Consider the following 20590-nt stretch of genomic DNA (forward strand, 5'->3'; position numbering starts at 1 on the left):
ACATGATGTTTTTTTTAAAATATATCTTCTCGTTCCCAGTCTAGAGAGCAAATCAAAGAGAGCCTGTGGGATGACCATTTTGTAGAGTATGGCAGAACTGTGTGCATGTTTCGCACAGAGAAGATCAGAAAACTTGTTGCTATGGGAATTCCGGAATCCTTAAGAGGCAAACTCTGGCTGCTTTTCTCAGGTGGGCACGCTTAGAAATGTAAATGTTGGCTGTAGGCATCATCTGATTCTGGACATGGCAAAACATTTAGGCAAGAAATCTCTCAAGGGCAATTAAATGTCCTTTACATGGAACGTGTGATACTGCTTAAGGAAAAGACATGATCTGAACTGAACTAATATATGCAAGGATGTACCCAGGTAGATCTGTAAAAGTTTTATCTCAGGATGACATCATATGATGTACAGAAGAATCAAAGTAACATCTTTGTAATCTATGTAATTTAAAATTAGCATCATGTTTTCATAAAACAATGTTCATCTTCAAGCAGCAATTAGATTGTAGCATAAATACTGAGTTAGCCCTAGACAAATCAGATTATTGCAAAACAGTGACAAGCTCAAAGTTGGCAGACCTGCTCCTGCTTCTTGTTGAATGTTGGCAGGGCTTACAGAAACTGGAGATGGAAAAAACAACTCATTTCATTGACAAATATGGCAGAGCCAGAATGTGCCTACAATGTGATCTCAAGTTTAGTCCTTAATCCAATATATGGCATATTCAGACATTTGTAAATGTGGAGCTTTTCCTCCTTGAAGGACGTGAACAGTGCTGAGTACATTTCTCCCAGTATTGTGTGAGGGTGGTGAGACACTTGGAAGGGGTTGCCCAGAAAAGCTCTGGATGCCCCATCCCTGGAATTGTTCAAGGCCAGGCTGGATGAGGCTTTGAGCAACCTGGTCTTGCGAAAGGTGTCCCTGCCCACAGCAGGGGGGTTGGAATGAGATGATGTTTAACCAATACTTTCAACCCAAACCAATACTTTCTGCTGGAGACATCTTTTGCTCAATCAAGGTGTTTTGGATGATGTTGTGTCATGTAAGCTTTGCTAATTTGTTTTCAAGATGTGTATTCTGCTAGGGCTTTGTCTTTAGGTCTGGATATTCACAGACCTTGGGGAAAACCACCTTGCTTACACCCTTTTGAGCAGTAATGCCCACAACACTTAGGTTTAGCATCGTCCTTATCCGCTTCCATCTTCCTCTTTCTCCTTTCTGTTGCCTTCAGACGCCCAGACGGATCTCACCTCACATCCTGGGTACTATGTACATTTGGTGGAGGCATCCATGGGCAAGTGCTGCATGGCAACGGAGGAGATCGAGCGTGACCTGCACCGCTCGCTGCCCGAGCACCCAGCCTTCCAGAGCGAGACAGGGATAGCTGCCCTCAGGAGGGTGCTCACGGCGTACGCGCACAGGAACCCCAAAATAGGATACTGCCAGGTGAGAAATTCCCAGTGGGATAATGCTCCCTGCTTTTTCTTCCCCTTCTTCCCACTCTCTGTTGTTCTCTTGAGAGTGCTTGTAATGGTGCTTTTGATAAATAAAGACCTTTCAGTTGGAAAAGTACATAATTTTAGATATTAAATGTCATTTTTCCTTGGAAAACAACTACATAGTCTCACCAAAAGGCTCTGTTCTACCAACGATATTTCTTCAGCATTTTGCAAACTGCATTTATAGTTTCAGGAGGGGAAAAATTTGTTTCTGCTACTTCTGTTTGTTGAAAAGTGCATTTCTTGGACAATACTTGGAAGCAGTGCAGGGCGAATTGGCCTGTGCAGATGAGATTTTATGTAATGTACTGGGGCAGAGGCTTAATGAACCTTTCTGCCACTTTCTTCCAAAACTGATGATAAATGATGAAAATAGTTTGTCTAGCTGGTCAGCTCCCTGAATTCTGATTAACATCAGAGTGGTCCTGATACTGGAATAGGGGGCAGTGAAAGGAGCCCCAAAACATCTTGCAGTATCAGTTACCTGCTTTGTATCTTGGCAAACGCAGTACTGTGCTTTTCTCTATTGTTTCCTATTGCTCTTATGAAAAGCAGTATACATAAGCTTGGAAAACTTGCTATGCCTGTGGGTTGAAATTTTGTATTTGCTGTCTATTCTCTCTTTTTCTTGCTTTTTTTTTTTTTTTCTTAGTTCTTTACATCCTGTTAGGCTACTTTTCTTTCTATAAAAATAGCCACAGTTGAGCTTTTGTCGGTAGGATTTGCTGTCACTAACAAATCCCATTTTCTTCTTTGCCCTTGTAAGTCTATGAATATTTTGACCTCTGTGTTGCTGCTGTATGCCAAAGAGGAAGAAGCCTTTTGGCTGCTGGTTGCTGTGTGTGAGCGGATGCTGCCGGATTACTTCAACCACCGAGTGATAGGTGAGCCCATGTTCTTTGTCTTGCATACTGGGAAGGGGCAGCCATATGATGCAGGGGTGGGGAAAGTGCTCAGGGTCAGCTGGGTCCAGATGCCATGGATGAGGTGCTCCATCCACTTGTGTGGTGTGCAGGGACAGCAGCAGTGGCTGCTCAGATTCCAGCCAGGGTTGGTTTGGTCTGAAGGCTTTGAACTGCACAATCTGTAAGTATATGCTCAACTTCACAGTTTGTTTTTTTCTTTCCTGTTGGTCAGAAGGCGGTGACACTTTTGGCTGTTACATAAATAGAAGAGCTTGTGCGTCTTGGCTAGGAGTGTTAGAGACTTGGCTAGTGCAGTGTTAGAGACTCAGGCTGTTTAAGATGAAAGTAGGAAAGATCTGCTTTGTGATCTGAACTGTCTGAATTGCCTGGCTACTGGAGCAATGCAGGCTTGCATCTACACTAGCCCTTTGTAATGAGAGCTGATACAAGTCCCTCTGCCATGCACTGTGTGTGCTGTGTCCCCTGTATAATGCCATTATTTTTAAGATGGTTGTGCAGACTGCCTAATACACAGAAAGAGAGAGGCTAAGCAGTATTTGTTCTTTGCAGTCACTTCCCTTACAGAAATGTTTGACAGATTTTCTCTTTTTAATGCTAACCTTAGTCTGTAGCTGCAGTATCTGCTGTTACACCCTTGCTGTGGCAAAGAGAGGGACCAGAGTCACATGTGAGGAAGTGAGGATAGGAGCAAAGCCCTGGCAGTAGTGGTTCTGGGAGCTAGAAGTGGTCTGGGCACTCTTGTGCTGCCTGTGGAGTAGAAGGAGGTATTTGAGAAGATTTCCAGTCTTTTCCTTGAAGGATGGGGTTGTTACACCTCCTTCCAGACACTGTGTCACTGCTCAGTTTCTGTCTTGTCACTGAACTGGCAAGAAGGTAAGTTAAAGCTGAGTTATTCCAAAGTTTAGCTGGATGCTTAGCATGTTTTGTGATGCTTTGAATGCCATTGGTATTTTCTGCTAGTGGACTGGGCATTGTAACTGTCCCACTTGTCAGAATTTTTCTTCTTGTCTCCAGACATGACTTTAAACTGCTATTTTGATAACTGACTTCCATATTTCTCCATCTCCTTCCATTATTAAAGCAGAAACACAGCTTTATCACTATTCAAGCATTTCTAGATATCAACAGTGTGCTTTGGATTACTCATAACTTTCTGATGCTTGCTGGGTTATTGCCCTTAAGTAGCATTCTCTGCTGCTCACCTGAGTTGTCTCACCTGGCCAGCCACATCCCTGCCTTGAGTTGTTCTTGATTTGTGCTTTATATCTTGCCCGTCACTTGCCATAGCTACAAGCGTACATTGTTTAAGTGCTGAAAGTTTTGGTTGTCCTGTCTCTGTTTTCTGGCCCTCTTTATCCCAAGGAAGTAGTTCTGTGTCCCTCTACTGCCATGGCTCACCACAGTGTGAAGAGCCAGGAATTCAGTTTTGCCCTGCTCTCCCTGGCTGAGTGGCACTGGTGCAGTTTTGCACCATAGTTGCTTCACTGAGCACTTATTTCTGCAGCTCTGCTTTACCCTAGAACTTAACGTGCCCAAATCGGTGCTACTGATCTTCTCCACCCTGCCCCTCCTCTGGTTCCTGTTGCTTGAGTTAGTGTTCTTGGCTCTGCAATTCAGTCGACCTTCTTTTTTTGATTTGCAACCAGCTCTTGTCTAAACTTTGTATTGTTTCTTCCTGCATAACACTTCCAAGACCAAACTTTTCCTCTTTGTGCACCCTGCCAATACTGTTTGTCCACATTTTGATCTCTCAATAACTTTGGTGATCTCTGACCTTGCCACCCGTCACTGTGCTTTTCCTCTGCAGTGTCAGCCAGTAATCTGCAGTCCAAACAGATACCAAATTAATGACCTTGGTTATAACAGGCCTTCTTAGCTTCCTTTTGTCTCAGACCTTTTCTTCATGACTTTCAAAATCTTCTATTCCTTTATGTGTGTTTTTAGTTAGTTAGTTAGAATTTTTGCTTTCAAAACTTAGGCAATTCAGTCCTACTCAACCTTCTTACTTTCGTCTCCCTCCTTCAGCCTTGCCAGCTCTGACCCCTTTCACAAGCTTTTTCATTATTTCACTGCTTGCAGATGGGAAAAGCCTGCAGGCAGGGCTTCTCCTTCAAGAATTCCCTCTGTCCTTCTCCTTTCTGCAATGAGGAAATTATAGGCAGATAGTTGCAAGATAGAAACAAGTTGTATATTGGTCAACAGTGGTGGCAAGGGTCAGGCATATCCTATTGTCAATTACCATGACTTTTCCATCCCCTGCATAAACCAGCAGGGCATCTTACCCCACTTTACCTGTTAAAACTCTCATCAACTTGACACTGTAATTCTTGAAACACTGAAAACCTTATTTCATTTCTCTGATTTGCCTTTTCAGTCCTGAAGATGTCATTTATCTTGCATCTAAGGTCATCATTTTTCAGATGCATGCCCTGGTGTTTTCCTACCTCATTATGGTCTCACGCTGTAATACAGATTCATTTGCTCAGATTTAATGTTTTCTGGGAGCCTAATGAAAAAATAGACAGAAAAATCAATTTTAATATGTCTGCTTGACTTTCATCTACAGTGGCAGCACTTATAAGATCTGTGAAAGATCTGGACAGTGTTGCATGTTCCTTTTAAAACTCTGGTTTTGTTAGTGCTGTCTCTAAGTTTGGAAAGATCTATTTATATATGTCTTGCCTATCTGTCTCTGGCTTCCTTCAAATTTCTCTAAATCCAGCTCTGTTTTTTGGGTCTGTGTTAACTATGGCTATTAAATTGTTTGCATTAGGCTTATTTAAAAAAACCAAACAAAAAGTGCCCTCTGTTGAGTAACTCCAGTCTTTCTCCTTTTCTTCAATCTTATGGGAAGCTTTTTCTTCAAAGCATCATGCTTCATGTGTTTCTCAAAAGCTTTTTGGATGTCCATGGGCTTTTATTTTTGATTTGTGGTGTTGTAATGCTTGTTCAGTCACCAGCAGAAGCTCTTTGTGGACTGATGTGAAAGGTTCTAATACAGAGAAATGTCATAGCTATTTTTTTCCCGGTGATTTGGATGCAAAGCCAAAAGATGCTGGCTCTCTGCCACAAATTGTCCAGGTTATATTCTGCTTTTCAAAAACAGAAGTTTTGAGTGCTACGGATATATATGTTTCAGCAATTAACATTGTGTCCTAATATTAGCAGAATATGGACTATAAGAAAGAAATTAATAACTTGAAAAGAAAGACAAAATAATTGAAAAGCTAACTGCATTTTATATTCAGGAATATTTTTAAGTTGCAGTGTCTTTGGTCAAAGCCCTGATGTGGCAAATTTGGTTTGTAGATACAGTCCACTTAATTGAGAAGAAACAACATTGATTCTGTAACAGCTGCTGACAAAGCAGAACTGAACTAGTAGCTAAACCAGAGCCCAGATCTGCTCCTTTTGGAAAGACTGGTTGGGACAGTTAGGAAATCTTTTATCTGGGCATTGCGGAAATCTTTTGTTCTTTATGTGTAGATAGATATAAGTATATACTTGTATCTGTGCATGTGCTTTCACGTAAATATTATTCTTCCTGCTTGGTGTGTGTAGGCATATCTGGACTTCCATCCTGCATTTTCTCAGAGCAAAACCTTTGCTGCCCACTTGCTTGAGTACATACATCAGAGAGGAATTCGTACTGTCTTATTTTTACTACATACATTCCAAGTGGAGCAGTAAAATGCTTTAAGATTGCTTTGCTAGCACTTAATTATTATGTGCTTTTGTAGCCAAGACCAACAGCTGCTGCTATTGCTATTTCATTGCACCCTAAAGGCACTTAGGAGAATTAACACACATTTTGCAGAAAGTTGTACAGTAAGGTTTATGGACACAAGGGTTAGGCTGAGATCACAGCAGGAGGATAATGGCATTTTTCATTGTAGATGCATGTGTACCTTGCCAGTTTAAATGTTAAGAAAGTCTTGCAGTTAACAGTTGACAGCAGTGATTAGCTTAAAAAAATATTTTTTCCTGTGTCAGTCCTGACTAATGCTGTTCCTTTATGACTTGTAGGTGCTCAGGTAGACCAGTCAGTGTTTGAAGAGCTTATAAAAGAACAACTTCCAGAGCTGGCTGAACATATGAAGGATCTGACAGCCCTAGCTTCCATCTCTCTTTCCTGGTTCCTTACCCTTTTCCTCAGCATCATGCCCCTGGAAAGTGCTGTGAATGTTGTGGACTGCTTCTTCTATGATGGCATCAAAGCCATTTTCCAACTGGGCTTGGCCATACTGGAAGCCAACGCTGTGGATCTGTGTAACAGCAAGGATGATGGGCAGGCCCTGATGATCCTGAGCAGGTATGGCCACACTGGAGTGCTCCTTTCATCTCAGGCTGTTCTGCCCTAAAACAAAGGCATTGCTCAGTAGGCACCAGGGCCCTTCTGTGTCACCCTGCTGCTGCTGCTGTCGCAGTGACTGCCTTAAACAATGGCTTTGTACGTAGGACGAGATGTCCTGTGAAGTTTCCTGGCACTGCCAAGACATGCATCGCCTGCGTCAGTGTGCAATATTTACTGCTGCTCTTCGTGCCTTCCCTAGACTGACGGGCTTCCTGCTCCAGACTTCAAGGAGACAGAAGTTTTATTCCTTGGGCAGCACTTAGTCATTTGGCTGGCTTGCTGTTCCTCAGATGAGTAATTGCAAGGGCATTTTTAAAAAGTCTAGCTTGCCCAAAACTCAATTTATTTCTAAGTCTGAGCCATAAGACTTATTTGCTTACTTTAATTGAGAAGAGCACAGTGCAATATGATCTTATATGTGTTCAATATGTGTTCTGACATATTTCCTCCCTTCAGGTTTTTAGAGCATGTCAAAAACGAGGAAAGCCCTCTGCCACCTATTGGTAATCACCATGCATTCTTTAGTGACGACCAGGAATCCTTTCCAGTGACTGAAATAGCAAACCTGATTCATGACTCCTATGAGGTAAAATAATTCTTTGTGTCTACTAGTCAGTTAAGTTAGAATTTTAAAGGAGAGGATTTAATTCAGTTTGGGTGCTTTGAAAGTTAATACACATGTCTACAGATTCCTTGACTGATGTGCTCTCATGCACAAGACTAGGTGTAGTATGAGTACCTAGAGTAATTAGAGACTGGGTATGCCTTTTCTTCAAGGTCTCACTGCACTTTAAAAGCTGTATTTCCAATTAATACAAGTATCATAAAACACAGTACAGTTAATAAATTTCTGTTCCTTTCTTACAGAAATTTGGAGACCACTCTGTGGAACAGATAGAGCACATGCGCTACAAACACCGGATCCGTGTCCTGCAGAGCCACGAAGAGACAACCAAGCAGAACGTGGTGAGCAGGGTATTGATATGACTGAGGTAGCTCAGCATTGCTTCTGGAGACACATCGGTTTAGTTTTTAAAAAGGTGTCACCACGTCTTGAAAAATCATTGCTGACTGTGCAAAAAGCTCTTTCCTGGGATGCCGATGGTTTTCTTTGGCAGCCATGTACATTATTATAGTTTAGGGTGCTTTAAAGTTCTGAACAACAGCAGGACTGTCCAGCCCAGCACCTTATCTGTGACTGTGGCCAGCCCTTGGCAGATGCCTGGGGAAGAGCATGAGGAGAGACAGCACCATGCAATGTGTCCCCGGCCTCTGTGACCTGTAGCTTAGGGACTTCCTGTCTTTGTTCCTAATAGCCCTTGAGGGATTTCTCTTTTCATGGATGTGTCCAACTGGTGAACCTAAAGAAGGGGGAAACAGCGGAAAGATTTAAAAAAATCTTGTAGTAATGGTTTTCAGCTATTCTACCTAAGTACAGCTCGTGAGTCTGCCCATGTCAGTGATGTCACTAACATGATTTTCTTTTTTTTAAGCTCCGAGTTGTCATCCCAGATGTTTCAATTCTTCCTGAAGATTTAGAGGAATTATATGACTTGTTCAAGGTTGGTCTCCCTGAAAAGCAGGGGATGCACTTCATTGAGGCTTCTTTGGGCATAACTTCCAGCTGTTGCTTGGCAGCGCAGCACTGACCTCCCATCCTCTGGCAGGGCCGTGTTCCCTGGGTGGGATCTTGCCATTTTCTCCTTTCTGTGGTTGTGCAGTTGTTAAAGAGGAACAGTAATATTATGACTCTTCAGAGAACTGCTCCGGAGTTTTTTCTAACTTTCTGCTTGGAAATGGTCCCTGACAAGCTAGGTTCTGTTAACTTTCACATGCAGAATAAATTAAATATTACGTAGCTGTGCTCATTGGGAACTTGGCAGTGCTTTTAAACCCTGTTCTCTAAATGCTCTTTAAAAGCAGACTGTCTTCTCCATGGGGAAAAAAAAACCCAAACCCCACAACATTGTGTCCTTGCCATTTGTTCCAAAATTTCTAATACGGTTTTTCGGGTTTTATGGGATTTTTTTTTTTTTTTTAACTAAAAGCAGTTTCAGTTCCTTTCTGTCAAGCTGATGTTTGATAAAACTTACAATAAAGCTGGAGACAGGGACATCTAAGCTTATACAACTATACTTGATTTAGAGGTCCAAGCTGTAATTATTTCCCTTAAAGACCATTTCTTCTGTATATTGTTCATAGCCATAAATACTGAGAATATGCCTGTGGTATGTTGTTAGTGTTACACAGCTTTGTCACCAAGAGCAGTTGTATCCTGCCTCCATTAGTGGTTGTAAGATGATGCTGCTGGGGCTTCTTCTTCAGTGCTTCCCTCCTGCTCCTCACTGCTGGTTTTGATCTTTGACTAGCTTCCCCTAATTTCATTTTCTGGTAGTGGTTCCTTTTTCCTTTTTTTTTGTTATTTCCCTTGCTCTCCCAGGGACAGCTTGCTTTGTTGGGACTCTTTGTTTTACCTGTCCCTAACAGAAGACTAATGCTACAGTATCCAAATGGAGCTGTCTGAGAGAGAATAAATGAGCCGATCAAGCCTATGAGCCTCCATATTTTTTTGTTACCTTTGACTGCTAAGGGACATCCTGGGTCAGATGTGGTTAAACAGAGTTTCAGTACCCACAGTGAATATTTTTCAAGAATCTACCCTTATTAATTATCCACTGGAAATTGGATAATTGGAGAGTGGCTGGCTGCTCTGATGAAAGATTTGCTTTTTCACACAGGAATGGTGTTGGTATCACTATGACACCTTGCACACAGCGAATTTTGAGCACGTTACAGCGTAGTTTGATGTGAATGCCTTTTTCTGCTGGTCATGCTCTCTGCTGCCGTGCCCCGCAACAAATCGTGTGTCCGATTTCTCCTAGAGGGAACATTTGATCAGGTGCTACTGGGAAAGCAGGAGCGCGGTGTCGGAGCGCCACGACCCCAGCAGGCCGTATGCCGAGCAGTACCGCATCGACGCCCAGCAGTTCGCCAGCCTCTACCGCCTGCTCTCGCCCTGGACCTGCGGGGAGCACACCGACCTCCTCGCCCACAGGACCTTCCGCCTCCTGGATGAGAACATGGACCGGCTCATCGAGTTCAAGGGGCTCGCCAGCTGCTTGGGTATCGGCTCACTGCGGGCTGGGCCGCGGGGCAGAGCTGGGGGTGGCACGTGGGGGAGACAGGAGTGTTAAAATGCCACGTAACTGGCAGAGAGGATGGTTTCTAGGGCTTGTAATTACCCATATCAGTGACCTTTACTCATTCTTTTGTGTTTCAATCATCTGAAGTCAATTTGATTTAAAAGACAGCCTGAGGACATGATTGAATGTTGTATTAGAATATTTGATTTCTCAGACAATAGTAATTTTGTTGAAAATCTTGTATGAGTGAAGAATTACACTTGGGTCTGCACAGAATGCTAGGAAATCCTCTCTACCAAGTTGTTGCTCTGAGTATACCTCTGAAATCTCAGTGTACCTCTTTGAAACTGCTTCTTGAAGACTTAACCTTACACAGGTTAAGGCAGGCTGACTGCTGCCTGCCTTGCATGGTGGCAGTAAGCAGAACAAAAAAAATCTGCTCAGCAGTGACTGAGAGTTATGCTAGGGTTGGTCTTGAGGCCACCAGCTGTCCTAATAGGTGAAACTGACTGCCCAAAATCTGACTGAAAAGGAAGTGGCAAATCTCAACTGTTGTCTGACCTCAGGTGAAAAAAAATGAAAGTCAAAGCTTCAGTAAAAATCAGTGATTTTGTATTCTTTCCACTTACGATTTTTAGATTTTTTAATGTGAACACTAAGGCACCCTGTATTCTCTTTTTATTTGCTTCTTAGAGGGATACAACTTTTAATTTAAAGTATTAATATATTCTCCACAGTATTTGAGTGCATTTGAAAGTTTAGAATCTTGTTTTTATTGGTCACTGAAAATGGGAATCATATTACATGTGAAATAGTTACCTCCTTTGGGCTTACCCTATAGAACAGCAGTAAGGGCTGAAGGGGAGAAATGCTAAGAATATGATGTCCCCAACATTATCTGTCTCCCCTCCCCCCCCCCCCCCCCCCATTTCTGTAAATCTGTGGCAGCAAGCAGCCTTTAGTAGATTCCCTGCCATCCTCCTTGATATTTTTAGATGCTGAAGTTCCATAGGGTGAGGTGCTCCCAGTCTATTTCACAAGAACAAAGACCAAAACAGATGGCTGTCACCTGCCGTTCCTCATTGACAGGCACAACCTAAAGTTATACACTGGCCATATGTTTATTGTCTATGTAAACAATTATCCTTTGTGCACAGAGACATGCCTGATTTATTTTAAACTGTGGAAGTAAATGCTCTGGTTCACTTCCTTCTTGTACTTTATTTTCCTTGCAGATGTTATGTATAATGGAGAAATGAATGAAAAGATAAAGTTACTGTATAAGCTGCATATCCCACCAGGTAAGAAATCTGAAAGGAAATTAATACCTCAGTTTCCCCAAAAAATCTCTTGCTTTTGGGAAAAAGCTGCTTAATGAATAACCCCGTCTTGCTTCCTTCCAGCTTGGAGCATACAGGATGTGCATTTGTAGTTACACTCACTGCATTTTACAAATTACTCCATTAATTACAAATGGAACCTTTTTGCATGAAATGTATAGATTACAATGTCAAAGCTCACACATCTGTTGCATTCAGAGTTCTTTTGCAGCCAATTATATGGTTACTTCCAGATAAAATACGAACTGAAGTAACATTTTTGAATGGCTTGCACTCCATGTACAGTAGAGATCTCGTTGTATATCTTGATCCAGTTTTGATTAAGTGACAAAATTCTGTGGTAGTTTCTCTGTGGAAAGTTTTTAATTAAATGTGCAGTTCTTGGCAAGCTTCCAACTGCAGCACCAGTCTTACAAGAACATGATTTTACAGTATGATTTAATGAAGTACCTGAAAGCATTTGCAAAACATCTTTGCACAATTACTTTGCTTTCTTCAAGTATGTAAATTTTAGAAAAATAAATAACCATCATGTCGAATTCAAAGGATTAAATTTGTCACATTTCTTGAATAGCTCTCACAGAAAATGAACGAGAGAGCCAGTCACCGTTAAAGAATCCTTTGCTGTCAACATCAAGACCACTGGTCATTGGAAAATCAAACGGTATGTCCAGAATGGTTCTCTAATGTGAGTGCATGAGATAACCAACTTTCCACTTGTGATCCCTACCATGTTATCTCTGCTCTCTAGAGTTTATTTTGAAATGTAAATTTACTACAGTGACTTGAAAATTAATTATCCTTTTTATGTCTGCTCCAAAAAAGGTGATGCAGTAGATTACCAAAAGCAATTGAAGCAGATGCTGAAGGATCTAGCCAAAGAAAAAGATACTAAAACTGAAAAGGAATTGCCAAAAATGAGCCAGGTATGTACCTTAGAGGCTGTACTCTGTTTTTCAAGAAGCGTACTAAAAATGAAATTATTTAATTCAACACTTTGGCTTTCTCTCATGAAGTATAACTTCAGCCTGAACTTGGATTCAGTCCTTCAGGCATTGAGGATTGGGCTCCTCTGATCTAGGGAGCAGGTGCTTAAAAACTTTTACTTTCAAAAAACTACCTTCCTAGCAGTTCCCTCTGCTTAGACTGGCTGGTGAATTTCAGACTCACCCTCACCTGCAGCAGAATATGCAAGCAAATAGACTTATGCAGGCTGGAAAAAGGCCTCCTCCTAAGCCAAAGAATTCCCAAGAATGCACATTTTTGTTCTGTTTTCCCACACCTCCTCTGCACCAAAGCAGTAGCTTCTTAGTCTGCCACACCTGGAACTTGCCAAACCTAGCCAAACACTGACTAGAACTGCAGGAAGACAGCTGAAGGCTGTCAGTCTTACCATCTGTTTCCTAATGCCAGTAGCTTTCTGTGTTGTTGGCACAAGGAAAGCTACTGGAGGGGAAAGGGCCCCATACTAATAAAACAAATGTACAGACATGCAAAGAAAGATGGGACTGCCCCCAGAATCCCTTCTGTGCTTGTGTTTCTAAATGAAGTTTTAAAGGGGTGGCATGTACCTAGCCTGTCAGCTCTGCAGGGACTCACGATCGCATAAAGGCATCATTTCACTGAGGGCTCACAACTCTCCTAACAGGATAGATGGAGACATCCTCTGTAGCCTGATAACCACCTGAAATGGGCGAGCAAGGGAGAGACAGAAAGGAGCTGGGCAGGGAAGATCTCTGAATTGTTTTAGAAGAGCTGGGAAAGAGGGGAGAGAAACAGAAGGGACATTTGCCTGCAGGCCTGTGGATGGCTACTTTGGTTGTAACCCACTCTGTGTAGCAGCCACCAATATGGGATTTTCCCTTGCCTTGTCTCTAACTTGCCCGTAGATCATCTGGCAGGTCTTGATTTCCTTCATCAAAATACTTCACTGCCCTCTTCTCTTTTTGATTTCAGCACATGGTTTCCTAGAACCACTGGGGGTTGAAATCCTTTCACTAACAGTTTTTTAAAAGCAGACAGGAGTTATAAAAGAACATATAAATGTACACAGCATTCCCACCTGCCTTTGCATGACTGTGCCCTGCCTGACTCCTGCAGTGATCCTTAGTGTGGCTGTTGAGGACTTTGATGCTTGTTTTTCATCCTTTACAGAAGGAGTTCATTCAGTTCTGCAAAACGTTGTATAGCATGTTTCATGAAGATCCAGAGGAGAATGATTTGTACCAAGCCATTGCCACTGTGACCACACTGTTACTTCAGATTGGAGAAGTAGGACAAAGGAGCATCAGCTTGGGGAGTGGATCAGATGAGTTCACCGAGGACTTACAGCCCGAGGCCTCTGCTTCAGACCAGGACGCCGTTTTTACTGACACTGTGAAGACCCCTCACAAAGACTCTCAACCTTCACCTGTGACTGAAGGGGACTGGACTGTCTCTTTTGAACATATTTTAGCCTCCCTCTTGACTGAACAATCATTAGTTAATTTCTTTGAAAAACCCTTAGAACTGAAACCAAAGCTTGAGAATGCAAAGCTAAATCAATACAGTCTCAGAACAAATGGAATGAGCTGCCAGTCACGGAGTGAACATGCGAAACCAAGCATGCAGTAGCAGCAAACATAGCAAAAATGAAATGCACTGAAATTATGCCAAAGGCCATACTATAAAAGGCTTTCAGTTGGCAGTGGACTTCTGGTATCCAATTTGTTGGATCTGTGGTTTTCAGTTTAAGAGCTTTAAAAGCTAAAAGGGTGTGTAGGTTTGTTTTGTGCCATTGACTTATTATGTTCTTGTTTTGAATGTAAAAGGAAACATCTGTCTACAGGGTGAAAAACTGAAGCCCTCTTCTGCATTGGGAGAGCAGGGGCTGACTCCAGTTGTCTTTCTTTTTTTAAGCAGGGGAAAACAACTTCTCATCTGCTGTCCACAGTTTGTTTCAGTTGCCTTTTTTTGCACTAATACTGAAAACTGTTTCAATGCTGGTAATTGAAACTATTTTAATATATTTGACTGTATTCCAATTTTTATGTCTTGCTGAAATGTTAAGTGTACATGGACTGTGCTTCTGATGTTGGTCTGTGAAAACATGCACTTTTCAATAAACCCTTTTTGTACAAGACTAGCATTGATAGTATTTACTGGTTTAGGGAAGCTAAGTGCCTTTAGTCCCTACTGCTTTAAACAAATACCCTGAGGTAGCATGATCACAATTATTTCACTAATCAAAACCCCGTTTCTATGCTGTACACAGAGCTGCTTTGGGAGAAGCCTACTGAGTCTGCCTAAGAGGCCAGTGGGGCACATCATCCACAGGAGATTATATACATGAAATACCGATCTAGCAGTTTTGGTTGAGTTTTTCTTGTTTTGTTTTTAAACGAACTTAAAATACCTGTGTAAAGGCTCTTTAATACCCAGAACAAAACAAACCCATCACAACTCTGCCACCCACAAAGAACATCTGAATCTCCTCCTTATTCCATTCACATGTAATGGAAGTCTAGTGTATCTTTAATTAAGAAAATTACAACTTTATGTTCAAATTCAAAGAAAGCAAGATACTTTAAAAGGCTAATACTTGTTCAACTCAATGCTTCACAGTTGAGAGCTTGAAAAGACTGGACAATAAAAACAACTAAAGAATATATTTTGTATTTTTATTGTAATGAAAATCCATTTAATTTTCATCCACATTGACTGTCTGTAGACCTGCAAAACAAGACATTTTATCACCACCTGTTATATATATGGAAGTCTTCCCAAGAAAGTACACCTACAGTTTCAAGGGTAGTCTGCTGATCTACTTCTGGAAGAGCAAACTATATAGACAAGTATTTCTGCAAATGCTAAAACAAAAACGTAGCTGCATTTACAGAATTGATTTTTATCAGATGACAAGCAGAGAGAGCTTAACCTGCCTGAGCTTTTGACAGAAAAGGATGGGCTTAGTGACTAACCTAATGATTATGGTCTGTGTTTTTCAATCTCTTAAAATTTACGTGATCATTTTAATTCTTTTTGATGTGGATCAGGGAGCCCTGTTCTCTATAGCTGAGCTGGAAGTTTAAGCCAGTGGTTTGACTCTTGCAGCGTGCTTTTTGCACCACAGGAGGAGCTGTCCTGCTTTGCTTCTGAAAAACACGGCATGGGAGATGCATGAACTTTCCTTACCTTTGAATGTTGTGACTGGTACATAGGTAACCAGAGTGTACAGCTTGTTGGGTGAATCCTCATCCTCATTGCGCTTTCTGGACAAACGCACACGGATACGGTAAGGAACATTCCTAAAATGAAGATGGCAGATTAATTTGCAGTGAAGTATGTACTGAAACCCATGAATTCATAGGAAAGTTCTTTCTCAGCATCACACCAAGAGCAAAATCTTGTACCTTAAGAGACTGTATTGTTTGCCTTGGAGGAGTTTTTGTTTGTTTGTTTTGCTTGGTTTTATTCAAGTTAGCAGGTAAGATTTAACTGAGCCTTGAGTAAGATGAGTTCATAATCCAGTAGGAGCATGAAGTCAGAAGTGCATAATCAAGGTTTACTGAGGAAATAAACCTTGAAGATGATCATCAACTGAACATAATCAGCAAGCAGCTGTTAGTAACAAGCTTTTCTTACTACAATATAAAATAGTGAGGAAAAACACAACAATCTACCCTGAAAGCCCAAGACCTGTGTCAGAAGTCAGAGTATTGCCTATCTTTATGCCAGAAGCTGTGGAAATTCTAGTGAGCATCAAGCCTGAAACAAGCTTTTACCTATGGGCACAAAATTGATTATCATTTCTTCCTCACAAAGCCCATGGAATCGTAACTAAATTGTTTCATGATTTTGTTCTAATAGGCAAATCACAGCTTAGTGTGCTCACCTAATAATGCCCAAAACACGCTGCTGAGGGGAGGCACAGAATTTTTTATCCACACCATTTTTCACATAACCTGCCACCTCGAACTCAAGATTTTAGGTAACTCCTGCTCAGAGTACTATGTGAAGGAACCTGCTCCTGCTCCCTGCTGCAAGAACAGCCTTTTCAAGAACATACTTATTACATCAGGTAGACATAGTAGTTAGATACAGGAACTGGCTTTGCTTTATTCCCTTCCTATCAAAGTCAAAAGCATTTTTCACTAATTTATGTAGATCACGGCTATCATTCCAGCCAACATGGTGGTTTTAGCCTCTGCTGATCCTTCCAGAGGAAAATACCTTACTTTGTATATATTATGTATTCTAACTAGTAAAAACTGCAGATTCACATTGGAGAGACAGATGTGGCGACTCCTTGCTCCCCAGACTGCACTTGTTCCAGTCAATACGAGGAAGTCTTGGTTAGCAGCCTCACTACAAAGCTCTGGGGTTATGTATGCATCTCCTGGTTCCACTGCTACTTCTCCACTCCCTATGAACTGGGCAGTTTAAAAGGGAGGACAGAGAACCCCTGCCTGTAAGACCCAGTAACTCAGTCTCATCCTCCCACTCTGCTTTTCAAGGAAAGGTTGGCCACATGATGCCAAGCAAAGCATTCTATGTATGTCATAGACCAGACTCAAGGATCTAATTTCCAGAAGACGTGGTTTAAACCATGTGCATCTCTCAAAGCATCAGTCCCGATCAGTTAACCTTTTATTAGAGTTTAAGAGGTCCCACTCCCGACAGGAGTTCTATTTGACCAGCTTTACACGTGTCATATTAGCTGCCTTTGTAGCAGTGATTAAACACAAGCTGTAGTTTTTGGTCCCCAAACTACTTATTTATTTGTACTTTCAAGATTAATGGCCCTGTTGAAAATACACCTCCTTTTGTGCAGCATTTCTTCAGCATGCTTCAAAACCTAATCTTGTTTGGACACACTGCATAAATCCCACTTAGCCTGGGCTTGTAGGTACTTGTAGGTCAGGTTTATAAAAACTATCTGCTACAACATGGATCAAGGTACTACAGAATTACAATACCCCAATCCTTTCTGTTCCCTGCCCTCAACTCCCAAACCTGCACTCCTTCTTTCCTTTGCTTTATTCTTATTAAAAGCAGAAGGAAATTTTTTCAATCCTAGAGTTTACCAAAGCTTTGTTACAAATATGCCAGGCCAGCTGACCAGAACACAGAGGTGACAGATTAGGTTGGTGTGTATGCCACAAGAAGGAAGCATTTGCAAAGAAAACGCAAATACTGCAAGAAATAGGAATTTTTTTCCTAATCCTCCATGTCCTTCCTCAGCCTAGGACCCACAAAGTGCAAAAACCCACCTTATTCCTTTAGCCCAGACTGCTTTGTTCAGTCTGGTATCAATGCGAACGTCAGGAGTACCCATCTCCTTCATCGCAAATTTACGGATTTCCTTGAGGGCGCGTGGTGCTCGCTTCTTGAAGCCCCTGGGACAAACACAAGAGCCGTTTCTTTAACTTCAGGACACTGTCAGCACTAGACACTTGTTGCATGTGTTCTCCCAACATAAAACTCCCAACAGAAAACAGCTGCACCAGCCTGACTAGACCTTTACCCTGGCAGGCAGATGCTAACTGTAATAGAAACCACTTACACTTAGGTAAAATAATCTCAGTAAAATTTTGCAATCACAAGATCTCCTGCATCTTAAACCTTCATTTTAATGCCAACATGTTTGAATATCTCAGTAACACTGAAGAGATCAGAGGTGTCACAAACACTCTGAATAAAAGCCCTATGAGCAAAGCAGTGCAATAGTAACATAAACGTGACAGAACTGTATTATCAGTATTGAAATAAACAGCAGAAGAACAAAACTGATGTTATTCTGAATATCAGCTTTTGCTGAACAGTACTTGATGGTTACTTTCTTTCACACTACCAGGACTGCACCAACACCACCACCAGAACTGTTTTTTCTCCCAGTATAGCCTGTCTCATGCCCATTATGGCCAGATCCTGTAGGACTGGGCATCCACAGCAGAAGAGCTGCACCATGAGTGTTCTGCCATATATATTATACCCACACTGTGACACGGGGCTGTGCCAGTATGCCTGAGGTCCCACAGTGGGTTGTATTTAGTTATATTATGTGCACACTGCTGTTGATACTTTGCGCTAGAAATGGGAAGTGGGTACTTGATCACAAGTGAGACAAGCACTAAACTTGCTTTTAACTCTAGCATATCAGGCAAAAAAAGAAAGGTGGACAGCAGGACCATCAAGCATTAAAACAGAAGAAGTGCCAATCAACAGGCAAGGCCAGAACATATTATTGCCATTTTAAGAGTACCACTGCCTTCCATTCCCAGCCACGGTTTTACAATGCTCCACTGTCTCATTTCTCTCCTATTCCATGTCAGGCACTGCACCAATTGTTTGGATTTGGATGGTGCCTTCCATGTGCTTGCAGAAATACACAGAATGCAAAGGCACTGCAGCTTCCTCTGAAGCACTTCTCCACTACACAGTTTCATGAAGTTCAGCATCTGGTCAATTAAAAAGCCACTCTTACCTACAAACAACAAATATCCTTTAACACAAATCATATCCCAGTTTACACTTCACACAATTTTGTGATAAACATGAAACCAATAATTGACTACAGCAGTATTTAATTTCTAAAACTTTCTCAGTGGGCTGAAGTTTAAGCATTTGCTTGGAATGACAACAAAGAATGACAACCTGCACACAGAAGTAAATTGATCTAACTTTAACTTAAGTCCCAGAACACTCACAATCACAGAAACAGGCTTATTCCTGAAAGCCACAAGGCAAGTCTGGGGTTGCACAGGTATAGAGCTGCTGCCTCGGGACACAACAGAGGCACAAGGGACCACAAACACAACACTCTAAGGACAGTCCTTCTCTGCTCTTTAAAACCTACCGAACCCATTTCCAAATGCCACTTCACAGAAAGCAAATTTCGCTGACAAAAAGAACTTACACGCCATGGATGCGCTTGTGAATGTTGATTGTGTATTCCCGAGTTACTACTTCGTTGATGGCAGAGCGCCCCTTCTTCTTCTCGCCGCCTTTCTTTGCGGGAGCCATCTCAGCGAGGCTAAAAGGCACCGTGCACACATCAAACGCAGATCTCGGACCTTCCCCGTCCCGTTCCCTCCCTCCGTCACCAGCCCATTGCAAACCGCACAACTCCCGCATTCAGAAATTTAAACCCAAGCTTCATCAACCCCCGGGGTCGCACCAGTGGCAGGCTTCACGCAGCAACTTCCCAACATCACCGATGCTTTACTTTCATCTCCCTGAGAAGAGCAGGAAGCACATCCGAGACCCTTCGACCACCTCGCATTAACACCGGCCTCCTGGCCAGCCCCAAGCCCCCTCCCTCTGCACGGCGACTCAGGAGCGCAGCTCAGCCCGTCCCGGAATTAACATGCCGGGGCCAGGCCGACTCCTCCCCGGAGCAAGAGCCGTATCCCCGTCCCATAGGTCCCGCAGGCCTCCCCGGGCCTGGGGAGGGCGGGAGAGAGGCCCCATTCCCGCCGAACGCGGACGCGCCGGGAGATCCCATCCGGTGCCCCCCGTGCCGGACCGCCCCCCATGCCGGGCCGGGCCGCGTTCGCGCCGCGCCGCGGGGTGTGCGGGGCGGATGGAGGCGGATTCCGCGGGACCGGCCCCGGCCCACACTCACCGTGCCCGGGCACCGGCCGGAAAGGAGCGCGCGAGGCACGCTGGGAAACAGGAGCTCTTCCGGGATGGGGCTGGGAAGCGACTGCGCCGGCGGCGGGAGGGGCTGGCCCGGGGGGCGGCGTCTGGGTGTGCCCGTACCGGGAGTGTTCGGTGCTCGTCCGCTTGTTTCCTCTGTAAAGTCTCTCCCTTTTCCTTGGAGTGGTGTGTTCGGAACTCAGCTTGGCGCAGCGGTGCTTCCAGCAAGCATTTTGCCTCTTGCAGATCTCGAGCTCTTGTTCCCGAGACAGAACCGAGGCATCCCGGCGTGAGGCAGTAGCTTGATGTAATCACCCCGCCTGCCCGGAAAACCAATCCGAGCTGAGGGATTATGTTGGAACAAGCTGAGTTTTGGGTATAATGAACTAGAACAGCCCAGCTCTGTCAGGAGGACTGGTGTTGCCTTGTGTGTGCAACAGAGAACAAGGACAATAATACCAAACCTGAATGTGTGTGTGGGGAAGAGCACGAAAAACTGTCTTGACGTAAATCTGCTCTTGTGAGCTATATGTATCCTTCCAAACAATGTATTAAACCAGCTCAGGAGGCAACCCCATGCTATTTACAGCATCTCCCTGTTAACAGCTTACAGCGCCACTGGCTTTAGAAAGTTAAGTGTTTGCTCCAAGGCTGAGTTTGGTTTGGACATACCACTGGCAATTGGGAGAGATGTGGGTTTGTG

At 43.0% G+C, this 20590-nt stretch overlaps 2 protein-coding genes across 2 annotated transcripts in view; one reads left to right on the forward strand and one right to left on the reverse strand.

Annotated features, from left to right (window-relative positions):
* TBC1D8 (TBC1 domain family member 8) overlaps positions 1-14387 on the forward strand; it is a 49233-nt gene extending 34846 nt beyond the window's left edge. The window contains exons 9-20 of the mRNA XM_053970736.1: positions 40-190; positions 1238-1452; positions 2272-2389; positions 6458-6743; positions 7242-7371; positions 7653-7751; positions 8279-8347; positions 9668-9908; positions 11164-11229; positions 11843-11932; positions 12094-12194; positions 13423-14387. Coding sequence (XP_053826711.1) covers positions 40-190; positions 1238-1452; positions 2272-2389; positions 6458-6743; positions 7242-7371; positions 7653-7751; positions 8279-8347; positions 9668-9908; positions 11164-11229; positions 11843-11932; positions 12094-12194; positions 13423-13881 — 2025 coding nt within the window. The 3' untranslated portion in view covers positions 13882-14387. The remainder of the gene's footprint in view (positions 1-39; positions 191-1237; positions 1453-2271; positions 2390-6457; positions 6744-7241; positions 7372-7652; positions 7752-8278; positions 8348-9667; positions 9909-11163; positions 11230-11842; positions 11933-12093; positions 12195-13422) is intronic.
* A 519-nt stretch (positions 14388-14906) lies between these two features.
* On the reverse strand, positions 14907-19969 carry RPL31 (ribosomal protein L31). The gene is made up of 5 exons (XM_053971351.1): positions 19874-19969; positions 19166-19282; positions 17520-17645; positions 15442-15554; positions 14907-14979 (listed from the first exon to the last, which is right to left on the reverse strand). The coding sequence occupies exons 2-5, from the start codon at positions 19270-19272 to the stop codon at positions 14948-14950; spliced, it is 378 nt and encodes a 125-aa protein (XP_053827326.1). The 5' UTR covers positions 19273-19282; positions 19874-19969; the 3' UTR covers positions 14907-14947.
* Between the last annotated feature and the right edge of the window lie 621 nt (positions 19970-20590).

This window comes from Vidua macroura, chromosome 2 (genome assembly GCF_024509145.1).
Source record: "Vidua macroura isolate BioBank_ID:100142 chromosome 2, ASM2450914v1, whole genome shotgun sequence".
In the NCBI taxonomy this organism is placed as follows: Eukaryota; Metazoa; Chordata; class Aves; order Passeriformes; family Viduidae; genus Vidua; species Vidua macroura.